Here is a 12724-nt window from a genome sequence, read left to right on the forward strand (position 1 = left end):
CTGAGGCACAGGCAGCCAGCACCTGAGGTCATCTGGAGTCAAACCTGGACCAATCCGCATATGCTGGGGTCAGGGCAGGGCCACAGCAGAAGAGCTCCCTCCCTGGGAGGACAGCGCTCCTGGAGAAAGTCAGGAGGGGAGGCAGGGCCTGGCCAGACGCTGAGCAGAGATGGCTGCTGCCTGTGCAAAGGCCCTGAGGCTGCCTGTGGAGGGAGGCAGGCAGGGTGTGGATTATCCGATGCTAGCTGGACCTGTGTGAGCAACAGGCCACAAGCAGTAGGGACCTTGGGCACCGGGCAGCCTAAGGCTGCAACGATCCTCCTGCCTCAGCCTCCCAAGTGCCAATTTGTGTTTTTGAGACAGGGTGTCACTATATAGTCAAAGCCAGCCCTGAACTCACATGGGACAGTTGCTCTTGGGCCAGGTGATGAGCCCTCTGTGTCCCCCAAGGAAGGCGGGCAGCTGGGTGACTTGACCCGACTCCGGGAGACCCCAGCGCAGGGCACCCTCACCGCAGAGGACTCTGGTCCCTCTCCAGCGCCCTCATCCCCATGTCCCCATCTTCTGTCAAGCTGTGTGGGGGAGGTCACCTGGAGCCTGCCCAGGCCTTCCCGCTCCTCTGGCTCTCACCAGCCAGCTCCCCTCCCCTCTGCAGCCTGCCGGGGGCCAGGGTCAGGCCGGGAAAGCCCCTCGGGAACCCCCGGAGTGGCGGGCGGGGCGTCAAGGGGGGGCAGGCTACTTAAGCCTCTGCCTGGACATCGTTGGTGGAGGACCAGGACAGGATGGTGCGTGGCCTGCAGCTGCTGCTGGTCCTGGGGCTGCTGCGGCCGGGCGAGGGTGAGCGGGGCCTGGGGCCCAGGGAAGAGGCAGGGGGCACCGCGGGGGGAGCCAGGGGCTGCAGCTCGGGAAGCAGCGTGGGGTGGGGGCCCAGCTGACTGCTGTCCCCGCAGGGCAGCCCCTGCTTGTGGAGCCAGCAGACCCCGTGGTGGCAGTGGCCCTGGGCGCATCTCGGGACCTTACCTGCAGCCTGGCCTGCGCCCCTGGCCCGGCAGCCGTGCACTGGCGGGGCCTGGACACCGGCCTGGGCTCCGTGCGCTCCGACCCTGGCCGCAGCGTCCTCTGGCTGCACCGCGTGTCTCTCAGGGACGAGGGTCCACGTGTGTGCAGGGGCTCCTGCGGCGGCCGCACCTTCCAGCACCGCGTGCAAGTCCTGGTCTACGGTGAGCCCCGAGCACCTGCGTCCTGATCCCTGGGATCCTCCCCTGGTGCCCCAGACCCTGCACCCCACCCAGTTGTGCTGACCCCGGGGCTCCACCCGCAGCCTTCCCGGACCAGCTGACTGTTTCCCCGGCCGCTCTGGAGCCTGAGCAGCAGGACGCACAGGTCGGGTGCACAGCTCACAATGTCACACCTTGGGACCCGGACACACTGTCCTTCTCCCTGATTCTGGGGGACCAGGAGCTGGAGGGAGTCCAGATCCTGGGCAGGGAGGAGGAGGAAGAGGAGGAAGCAACCCCAGAGGCCGAGGGTCCGCTGTTCCGGGTGACACAACGCTGGCTGCTGCCTGCCCTGAGGCCCCGAGTCCCGACCACCCTGCACTGCCAGGTCACCATGCGGCTGCCTGGCCTGGAGCTCAGCCACCGCCAGCCCCTTCCAGGTGGGCCCCGGGCATCACCCTCCCTCAGCCCTGCCTGGCTCCCACCTCCCTTGGGTTAGGGGTTGTCCAGGCCCCAAGATTCCTGCATAGTCTGCTCCCTCTGCTCTGTGCACACCAGCCTCCTCCCAGCAAGCCAGCCTCCAACCTGCCCCAGGGCCTTTGCACCTGCCACAGAGGCTCCTTCCCTTCACTTTCCTGCCTCTGTGCTCCAGTGTGACCCTGAGAAGGTGGCCCCTGAGCTCCCTTGGTAAAGGGCCACCCCCACCCCAGGTGAGGCCACACACACCTGACCCTCCATCTTGTTTCTCCACACCCTCATCCACAACTGGGGTCCTGCTATGTTCCGCTGTGTCCACTGTCTGTTGCTACACTGTTGGCTTCACAGAGCTGGGAATCTGCATGGCTTAGTCAAGGCTGCATCCTCGGCAGCAGAAAGGGATCCTGGCACAGGGCCGACCTGTGTGTGCTCCGGGCGGGTGAAGACCCTGGGGTCCCAGCAGTGCTGGGGCGTGGAGTGCAGGCCAGAGGCCAGGGAGGCTCGTGATGGCACAAAGGGGCAGCAGGACTCCTGGGATGTTTAATGGGCTCTGTGAGCCAGACCTGAGGGCCCACACCTGTCATCCCAGCACACTGCGAGGCTGAGGCAGGAAGATACCAAGTTTCAGCCCAACCTGGGCAACTTAGCAGGATCCTGTGTCAGAGGATAACAGAGGGTTGGGGGAGCATGGCCCAGTGCTGAACCCCTGTCCAGCACGTGGGGGGCCCTGGGTTCCAGCCTCTGGCGGGAGGAAAGGCCAGAAGGATGGAAAGGTGGTGGTGGCTCGGGGTTTCCCGCCTGATTCTGCCCACTGGGACGTCCGACAGTCACCCGGGTAGCCTGGGAGGGGGCTTGAGGGCTGCACCCAAACCCCATCTGGGTGAGGGTGCTCAGGAAGTGGGGGGGCCTGGGCTGCAGCAAACAAAGGGCTGCTATGTGTCCCAGTCCTGCACAGCCGGACCACTCCAGAACTCCCCAGTCCATCCTTGCCAGAGACCCCGGATCCGACCTCGCTGAAGCCCTCCAATCTGATCTCTCCGGAGCCCCCCGAATCCACCGCCACAGCGCACCCCGAATCTTCCTCCACAGCGCACCCCGAATCTTCCTCCACAGCGCACCCCGAATCTTCCTCCACAGTGCACCCCAAATCTACCTCCACTGCACACCCCGAATCCACCTCCATAGAGCACCCAGAATCCACCTCCACTGCGCACCCCGAATCCATCTCCGTGGAGCCCCGTGACCCCCTCTCCCCGCACAGCACCAGCAGCCCCCGCAGCTGCCGCCCCGAGATCCTCCAGGCACCCCCAGCAGTGATGGAGAAAGCAACCGGCTGGGGGCTCCTGTGCCAGGCACCCTGCGGGCCTGGGGTGACAGTGCGCTGGACACTGGCTCCCAGGGGCCTGGCCGCCTACCAGAGGAGGGAGGCCGGGGCCAGGGCGTGGCTGAGTGCGCTGTTGACCGACCCCGCCCCCGAGGGCTGGTTCCAGTGCCGGCTGGAGCCCGGCGGCCAGGTGGCCAGCCTGTACGTGCCAGGCCAGAGCCCAGTCCCCAGTGCCTGTGAGTTCCGGCGCCCAGGGGTGGGGACTGGGAGGGACAGACTCCCTGGGGCGCAGACCTAGACAGGCCTGGCTGGCAGCACACACATGTAATCCCAGCACTCAGGAGGCTGAGGCAGGAGGATTACTGTGAGTTTGAGGCCTGCCTGGGTCACACGGTGAGTTTAAAACTAGCATGGACTACAAAAGACAAGACCCTACCTCAAAAAAAAAAAAAAAAAAACTAACAAAAAGAAAGAAAGAGAGCTAGGCATGGGGGGGGGTGCGTGTGTGTGAGCCTAGCACTGTGGGAGGCTGAGGCAGGAGAATCACAAATTTGAACTCTGCCTGGGACCTTATCAATTTAGTGAGTCCTTGTCTCAAAATAACATGCTTGAAAAGGCCTAGGGATGCGGCACAGAGCAGACACTCCAGGTTTCACCCTCCGCGCTGTAAAGAGCATGAGCCAGGGAGAGGAGGAGAGGAGCAAAAAAGATTAGACCTGGAAATGCAGGGAACTGGGTATTTCACATTATTTTTAATAACATTTGCGATTTTCACACTAAGTCATGGAGAGACAGCGTGGTGCTATGGGCCGTTCTTTCCCATTCAATATCTCCATGCCACACGCAGATAGTGGCTGGGAGCCGCCTTGCTGGACAGGTCCAGCCTGTGAGGTCCTGGTTCCACTGGGGCAGGATCACCGAGAATCCCTTGGGAGAGACCTCAGGACCCCGAGTTGGTGTGGGCCGCTCTGGAGCCTGCAGAGGCGTCCAGGCCCCTGACCACTTTCCTCCTGCCCTTCCAGCATCCAGCCCTGAGGTTGTCCCGCAGCCCACAGCCCTGTGGATGGGCGGCGTGGCCCTGGGGCTGCTGCTGCTGCTGGCTCCGGTCGCCTATCACCTGTGGAAGCATCAGTGGTCAGCAGCCGGGGACCTCACTCACCCACCTGTCTGCCTGGGGCTGCGTCCTGGACAGGACTCCGAGAAGTGGCTGGCCACTCCCCTCAGCGAGCTGCAGGGCCCTGGGCCAGGGCAGGGCTGACTGTGCGCCCCGACCCCTGTCCACCACTGGCTGGGCTTCCACCACCTGGAGGGGCCCCGGCTGGAGAATAAAGGCCACATGCTCTGACCACTGGCGCCTCCTGTCATGATGGGAGAAGACTGGGGCCGCCGTATAGCTCTGATTGTTCCCTGCACTGGGTGACAGCCCAGTGACGGGCGTCCACAGGCTGGAAACCAGGACCTGCTGGGTTGGGAGACGCCAGGCTTAGCGAGCTTCCATGTGAGGGGCCAGTGCAGGTTAACAAGAAGCTGGGCATCCCTGAGGGAGGGGGGAATTATTTGGTGGCTAGGGAGGTAGCTCAGTGTCACCGTACCTGCCTGGCAACAGTGAGGCCCCGGGTTCGATTCCTGGTACCAGAAAAAAGAGAACATTGTTTGGCGAACGGAAACATAAAGAGACTCAGAGGGGCGGCTTGTGGGGGAAAAATCCCTTGTTTTTAGGGAGCAGTGAAAGGGCTGGTGATTTCACACAGGAAAGGGGAGACTTGGGCCTTGGGGAGCCAGGGCAGAGTTCAGAGCGATTGCAGACGCGCCATCTAGTGATCAGGAAGCGTAACAGCCTGGGCAGTACACTGCAAACAGCCGCAAAGCCGAGTGGCAGAAACCCGGTCAGGACCGACCCCCAACCCAGCGCCGCGGACTCACAGGGAGACTGGGAGGTTGAGAGCTGGGCCGAACCTGACCTCCAGACCAGAGGCTGCGACGGAATCTGAAAAGGCTCTGGAGGCGGCATTCATTCCTGGAGTCTGGGCGGATCCCTCTTCCCTCTCTCTAGGTTGAATTTCTCTGGTACCCAGAGAGACTGGTTGCTAAGCGACCATGCTAATAAAGGCCTCGCCCACTATCAAGATGGCAAGCAATACGGCTTCATGTCAGGAATCAAACCCTTCTTAGGGAGCCATCTTGGAATCTGGCAAACTTCTGGCTGAGGACCAAAGCAGAGAACTCTAGTCAGTACGGCATTGCAAAGAGGAGCAAAGAGCAATGCTAATCAGACCCAGGGAAAACGATGGCCTTCTTTTAGTTCCGGGAGTCTCCTAGGTAGCGACATGGGTAGACGGGCGACATCTGCCCTTAACAAAGATGTCCGCCCCCGAGGCCTCTGCAAGCGCTGGGATACGGCAACGCTTCCGGCCCCACTGCCCTCAGCAAAGATGGCGGCAGTGGAGAAGCGGCGGCCGGTGGGGACACCTGCGGCCAGTTTCACAGACAGTGGCCGGCCGTCGGTGTCCCGGACGGCGGCAGCGGTCGAGAGCGAGGAGGACTTCCTGCGACAGGTCGGTGTGACGGAGATGCTGCGCGCGGCCCTGTTGAAGGTGCTAGAGGCGCGGCCCGAGGAGCCCATCGCCTTCTTGGCGCACTACTTCGAGAACATGGGCCTACGCTCGCCGACCAATGGCGGCGCCGGGGAGCCCCCGGGGCAGCTCCTGCTACAGCAGCAGCGCCTGGGCCGCGCGCTGTGGCATCTTCGCCTGGCTCATCACTCGCAAAGGTACGGAACAGCACGGGGTTTGGGGTGTAAGAGAGAGTATGGCTAGACTTCAACTCCCGGCACGTCTCGCTTTGAACCTCTGCTCTCTGCCCAGGTACCGTCGTGGGCACTCTGGGAGCTGTAGTTCATATACTTCCTAGGACAGGGTAGAGCAGACTTGCGTCAGACTACAGCTCCCAGCATGCCACGCGCACGACTACGTCCCGCCCAGGAGCCGGCGCGGGACACTCTGGGAGTTGTAGTCCGTTGGGTCCTAGAAGTGGATGAATTTGGACCTGGTGGCGCAGAGGCGGTTCAGAATGGTGTACTTTCCCACCGCCTTGGCATTTCCTTTCAATGATTGTCGGTTTTCATTTGGTTTGGCTTGGATTGGTTTTTGCATGCTGAGAATGGACACTGGGCCTCATACTTACTAGACATGTGTGCCACCGACCTGCACCCCAGCCCCTGCCCCTCTGGCTTCGAAGGTCCTGGAGTGAGAAAGTGCTAGGCCCAAGGTCACAAGGCAGTCCTGCCTGCCCGCCCCTGCCAGGCTTTCCTAGCAGCTCCATGGCACTCTGACCTGCTGAGCTAGAACCAAGAGCTGTAAGGCTAGGCCTGCAGATGGGGGGCTCAGAGGCCACCTTAGCACTCGGGTGTGGGACTGTGGCCCTGGGAAGGTCTGGAATGGGTTCACACCGTGTAGGGTGCAGGAGCCCTGCTGGTCACCGGTCCCCTGGGTGTCGATGGCATGAGCCTTGGAAAGGTCACTGATGTCACACTGGGCACCACTGTGGATGCCAGGTTTCAGTCAGAGGGCCATGACTAGAGGACTAAGCTGGTATCTCAGGTGCCTTAGTTCCTTCCTTCACGGATGGGACCAAAAGCCCTAACCTACGGCTTAAAGGAGAGGAGGTTCACTTAGGCTCACGGGTTGAAGCATCAGTCCCAGCACGGTCAGCAGCGGAGCAGCAGGGTCTGGGGGCCCTATAGATGGCGGGTGCTGCAGCGTCAAGGGCTGAGCTGATGGGCCTGCTGGCGCTGGGGTGGGGCACACTGACTGGGAGAACATCAAAAATTCGCTTACCCACGGAGGGGTGGGCAGAGGGTCCGCAACTGAGATGCAGGCCTGGAACTAGAGGCATCTGGGAGGGGCTGTTGGAGCCCAGGGCCATCCTCGCGGGAACCCCAGCCTTGGAAAACCATGAAAATGCCCGGAGGATGTGGCACCCTTGGACACCCAGAAGGACTCTTTCAAGAAGGAAAAACAGTCAGCAGCAAGGCCAACATGGACAGTTGCTTAGGCTGAGCACTGCCCAAGTACTCACACCATCACAGATGAAGCTACCTAGGCTGAAGTACAAATTACCACATGTTTAATGGCTTAAAATACCTGAAATGTGTTCTCTGAAATTGAGGTGTCAGCTCTGTGTCCCTCCTCATGTGACCTCTGTGTCACTCTGGCTGCTTCAAAGCACGTGGGTTTACCTGGTGGAGGTGACACAGTCCTGTCTCCTAAGGACAAGAACATTGCACCACCCGGTGGTGGCAGTGCAGGATGGCAGGGAACACAGCAGTCAGTCATGGGCTGATTCCTGAGCCTGCTGGTGACAGTCACCTCATCTTCCAGTACCCTGAAAGACGGCGTCCCTGTTCTGGATTTCCAGGGTGCTACCTGTTGGCTGAGGATTCTGGTTCAGTTTGTACAGCAATCACGGATCAGTGAAGTTGAGCCTGTTTCTTTCTTTATGTCTTTCTGAGACAGGGTCTCGCTGTGTAGTTCAGGCTGGCCTTGAGTTCACTTTGTAGCCCAGGCTGGTCTCGAACTCAGAGTGATCTTCCTGCCTCAGCCTCCCGAGTGCTGGGATGACAGGCATGCGTCACCATGCCCAGTCATGGAGTTCTTTTAGTGTTAACGGCATTGGACTTCGACTGCCTCAGCTCAGAGCCAGCCACAACTGGCAGCCCAGGACCCTCCCGGCCCCCAGCCCCGCTCAGCTGCTCCCCGCCTTCCTTAGGCGTTACCAGCTCAGGCCACCAGCAGCCCACAGGGCCAGCCTGACCCTCAGGAGGTCGCTCCTATAGAGTGACACAGGCAGGCTGGGGTCCCCGGCAGGTCTGACCACAGAGGGTGCAGAGGGACCCAGACATTGGGGCAGGTCCAGGTCACACCCCCGTCACAGCCACAGCAAGCGTCTCCCGGAGCAGCTCTGTGGAGAAGTCACTGGGAGCCCTCTGCAGGTGTCACTGGAGAAGCGCAAAGTGCTGGCCACCCCAGGAGCCGACGGAGAGACCCGGAGGACACCTGCTGGGGAGGAGAGGCCCCCCACCCCCCTCGCACCTTACTGACCCGCGAAGCTGCCCAGAGGCCACCAGGGGGCGCGCAGGAACCAGGCCCTGAGACCTGGCCTCCGAGGCCACCATATTGCTTTTTTTTTTTTTTTTTTTTTTTCCCCCTTTCCTTTTTATTGGTACCAGGGATCGAACTCATGACCGCCTGCTTGCAAGGCAGGTGCTTATGCCGCTGAGCTAAATCCCCAGCCCCCACATTGCTGGCCACAGCTGCCAGGGGGGCGCTGGCCGAACCAAGGGTCAGACCTGGAGCTGCCGCCAGTCACCTGCCTCTGATTCAGCAGGAGCTGCCTGGGCGTCCCCGGGGGCGCAGCTGCCAGGCAGCCTGGATGTGGGCCCCACCCCCAACCCTCCGGCTCTGCACCGCCCAGGGCTCGGCGGACATCATCAACAGCATCATCAACAGCGTGGATGGGTGGCGGCTGCTGGGGGTGAGGGTCACAGGACCCTCCCACGAGCCAGATGCAGCCTTGGGATCCTGGCACAAGCTGTGTAGTCTGTCTATCTGTCCATCTGCACAGGAATCCTGAGGGCGGGGGTGGGGTCCGCGTTTTCCAGATGAAGAAAGCCAGGTCAGAGCTGAGCGATTTGCAAGACCACGAGGCCCGGAGGTGGAGGAAGAAGCTCGGAAGCACAGTCAGGGCGGCTGAGGAGAGCGGGGTTCCCCGCCCCAGCTGCCAGGGGAGGTAGAGTCAGCGCCAGGGAGTCGTGGGTGGACAGGTGGCAGATGCCAGGCGAGGGAAACCAGGACACAGGGCTGGCCATGTCCCGGGTTCATAAACCCGACATGGTGGCGCATCCCGGGAGCTCAAGCTGAGGCAGGGGAATCGCAAAACTGACCAAAGATGCACCAGCGGGGAGCAGCCACCCCACCCCACCTGGCACCGAACACCCCGATGCCTCTGGCTTTGATGCCAGGGGGGTCTGCACGAGGCGTCTCCTGCCCCATTTCCTTTCCAGTTTTATTTCTTGTGACAGGGTCCCCTGTGCAGCTCAGGCTGGCCTTGAATTCACGGTGACCCTCCTGCCTCAGCCTCCTGAGTGCTGGGGGGACAGGTGTGCGCTACCACACCCATCTACTGTTTCCCTGCACACTGTACTGTGCGCTCACTACCGCAGGCCTCGGGAGGGAGAGATCCACGCGGGATTGGGAGTGGGCAGTACAGTGCACCCAGGGCCAGTTTCTACCTGGACATCAGCTCCTGCCTGGAGCACTGGTGACGTGCGCCTGTCATCCCAGCACTTGGGCAGGTTGAGGCAGGAGGATCACAATTCTGATCGCAGCCTGAGCAAACTCAGCAACTTAGGGAGACCAGCTCAGGAGGACAATAGAAGAGGCTGGGGACGGCTCCCTGCGTGGGCCTGGGTTCCAGCCCCTGGGACCAAGAAAAACCCTGACAAGAGAAGGAGCGGGAGGAAACAAAGATGGGGTTGGGGAAGCCTCTGGGCCGAGGCATAGCCGTGCCAAGGTCCTGAGGCCACCTACTGGTGTGTGGGTGGGCAGATTTTAGGCGGGCTCTATCCCCAACACCCCTGTCCCCCACCCCCAGGACGGCCTTCAACAACAACGTCAGCATGGCCTACGAGTGCCTGAGCGCCAGCGGGCGCAAGAAGAAGCCGGGGCTGGATGGCCGCACCTACAGCGAGCTGCTACGGCGCCTCTGCCGCGAAGGCCGTGCCCCCGAGGAGGTGGTGGCGCCGCTGCTGCGTAAGATCCAGTGCCGCGACCACGAGGCTGTGCCGCTCGCCGTGTTCCGCGCCGGCATGCTCACCTGCTTCGTGCTGCTGGAGTTCGTGGCGCGGGCTGCCGCCCTGTTCCAGCTGCTGGAGGCCCCAGGGCTGGCGGCCGCCGACCGCCGCGTGGGCCAGGCCGTGCTGGACACCCTGGAGGGCGCCCTGGGCGCAGGGGACCACGCCGCCACCCCGGCCTGCTACCTGGAGGCCGGTTCGCGCCTTGGACCCGACAGCCTGGCCCTGGCCATGGACCGCGCGGCCACCGGGCGCAGGCCCAGCTCCCCCATGGCCCGGGAGGAGTTCTTGGAGAAGGCAGCCGCCCTGTTCATCGCCAAGGTCAAGCCGGTGGGGTAGGCGGGCCTGCGCCCCAGGCCCCCGGACTCCAGACGCCGGTCCCGGTCCTCCGGCCGACCAAGATCCCCCCCCCCCCGCCCCTGCCCCCACTGCTCTCCCTTCCCCTCCCCCTCCCCGTCCCTCACCACTGCCCCCCGACACGTGCCTGGCCGGCCTCCTGCCTGCCCCAGGCCCTGCTCAGCAGAAATAAAATCTGCGGCAAGGCCCCCTCTCCTGTGTGTCTGTGTGTAGCTGCGATACACCATCCCCACCCCCACCCCACATCCAGGGCCAGTCACAGCACTCTGGAAGGCTGAGGCAGAAGGATTGCAAAGCCTGGACAGTTTAGCAATGTAGTAAGATCCTGCCTCGGAAACAAGTAAATAAATAGGTCTGGTGGCTCACACCTTTAATCCCAGCTCTCAGGAGGCTGAGGCAGGAGGATCACCACAAGTTCAAAGCCAGCCTGAGCTACATAGCAAGACCCTGTCTCAAAAAAAAGAAGTAAGGTCATGAATTCAATTTCCAGTACCAAACATTAATAAATAAGTAGCCAGGCATAGTGGCACACGTCTGTATCCCAGGACTTGGGAGGCTGAGGCACTATTGCCATGAGTTCAAGGCCAGCCTAGCTACACAGTGAAACCCAGTCTCAAACATTTAAATAAACAGTGCTGAGAATGTAGCCCAGTGCAGAGGCCCTGGGGTCAATCTCCAGGGCTGCAAGAGAGAGAAAGACATCAAAAGCAGTTTCCTCTGCCCTGGGAGGAGGTGAAGAGCCTGCATATTTCTCATACTTTCTACTTGAGATCAGGGTTTTCTTCCTAACAAGGCATCGTAGCAGCCAAAGAGCAAGTCCCTGCAAAGCCTTCCGTGCTAAACTCATCTCCCGGGAACTCACCTAACACTTTTTTTTTATTTTTGAGACACAGTCTCAAGCTGTAGTTCAGGATTACCATGAACTTTGTAGCCCAGGTTGGCCTTGAATGTGTGGTGATCCTCCTGCCTCAGTCTCCCATGCTGGGACTACAGGCCTGTTCCACCATCTTACCTAGCACCTAACACTTTTTCTGATTAAATGGAAATTTGATTTAGCACTTGTGGGCTGGGGATTTAGCTCAGCAGCATAAGTGCCTGCCTGGCAAGCACATGGTTGTGAGTTCGATCCCTGGTACCGATTTAAAAAAAAAAAAAAAAAAAAGTTCGGTGATTTAGCACTTGTTCTAAAGTGCAAGGTCATAGCAGAACACAAACTTGAATTCAGGGCTCTTGAGTGACATTTAAAAAAAAAAAAAACAAGAGAAACGTATGGCCAGTTTCACAGGGGAAATTAGGCTTGGCTGCATCCAGCACAAGCAGGGCTGAGGAAGGTCCATAACCCTGGCTCAGGTCCCTTGGCAGTGTCTTCCCTGCAAATGTCCTGGGGCTGCCTGGAGTCGCATGCTGCAACTGAGCCACTGAGTCCTGTCTCTTCACCACAAAGGAAAGCCTAGTGCCTCGGCCAGAAAACCAGCAGGCAAAATCCACAATGTCCATGCTGGGCATGGTGCTGCATGCCTGTCATCCCAGTACTCGGGAGGCTGAGGCAGGAGGATTGTTGCAAGTTCAAGACCAGTCTGAACTGCAGACGGGGAGACCCTGTCTCAAAAGACAAAAAATCCCCATGTCCACTCTCTCCCCTCCACTCTTAAGATGTCCCATGGATTGGAAGTAGATGCTTGGGCAAGTTGGGGCCTATGTGGGGTGAGCCAGGGGAGTTGCAAACAGAAAGCTGGCACCTCCATTACAGAAGGAGATCTCTCTGAGACAGACTAGAGCCCTGACTAATTCTAATCAGTATTTATGGATAGTATGGACATCCTGGGAGTGGGTCAAAGAGCACTCAAGACCCTCTGGAAGGTTCCTAATCTCCGGGCCCACACCGACCTGGGGACCCCATAGTTTACACTGCCTGTCCCTAGGTTACTGAGCAGAGCCCCTTCACGGATACAGGAGACAGGGTCCCAGCCGGGTGCCACACAAAGTGGGCGTGGGCAGAAGGCCCAGAGGTCTTTCTGGGACCCAGCCAGCCAGCAACACTTGGAGCATTGTTTTCCAACCCTTCCAGGCCAGCCAGCTCCGCCCACCGGTCCCCCATTGGGACACCTCACACCTCTGGAGGCCTGGCTGGAAGCCTGGGCTTCTGTGGGAGGGAGCTGCCCTCCACCCTACCCCAGGTGCCCATGCAGCTGTCAGCTGCCCAGGACCCACCCGCACATCCAGAAAGTCAGGGCCACAAGACGCCACTGGCACCCTGTCCACCCTCCTCCTGGAGGGCCTGACTCAGCTGCCACCCCCACCCCAGCACCCATGACCCAAGGTCCAGGCAGGAAGTGTGTGGGCATCTGGGCAGGGACCCGGTAAACCACAGCCAGGTAGGGTCCGTCCACTGAGCCCAGGGCCAGGGGTCAGCTGAGGCAGAACCGGCCCAGCCTGTGTCTGCCGCATTCTATCTGCTCTGCAGGGCTTAGGTAAAATTAGGGCATCCTGTCCTGGGTC

At 60.6% G+C, this 12724-nt stretch overlaps 2 protein-coding genes across 2 annotated transcripts; both read left to right on the plus strand.

The window, feature by feature from the left end:
• Positions 1-759: 759 nt before the first annotated feature.
• On the plus strand, positions 760-4366 carry Madcam1 (mucosal vascular addressin cell adhesion molecule 1). The gene is made up of 5 exons (XM_063228588.1): positions 760-837; positions 951-1220; positions 1322-1657; positions 2640-3254; positions 4041-4366. Exons 1-5 carry the CDS (start codon positions 783-785, stop codon positions 4274-4276), a joined length of 1512 nt encoding a protein of 503 aa, XP_063084658.1. The 5' UTR covers positions 760-782; the 3' UTR covers positions 4277-4366.
• Positions 4367-5416: 1050 nt separating this feature from the next.
• On the plus strand, positions 5417-10418 carry Tpgs1 (tubulin polyglutamylase complex subunit 1). Its single transcript, XM_003460882.5, has 2 exons — positions 5417-5788; positions 9670-10418. Exons 1-2 carry the CDS (start codon positions 5451-5453, stop codon positions 10205-10207), a joined length of 876 nt encoding a protein of 291 aa, XP_003460930.3. The 5' UTR covers positions 5417-5450; the 3' UTR covers positions 10208-10418.
• The last annotated feature ends 2306 nt before the right edge of the window (positions 10419-12724 follow it).

The sequence above is a fragment of the Cavia porcellus genome, unplaced genomic scaffold (assembly GCF_034190915.1).
Source record: "Cavia porcellus strain 051 isolate PalLab524CR breed Dunkin Hartley unplaced genomic scaffold, mCavPor4.1 scaffold_17, whole genome shotgun sequence".
In the NCBI taxonomy this organism is placed as follows: domain Eukaryota; kingdom Metazoa; phylum Chordata; class Mammalia; order Rodentia; family Caviidae; genus Cavia; species Cavia porcellus.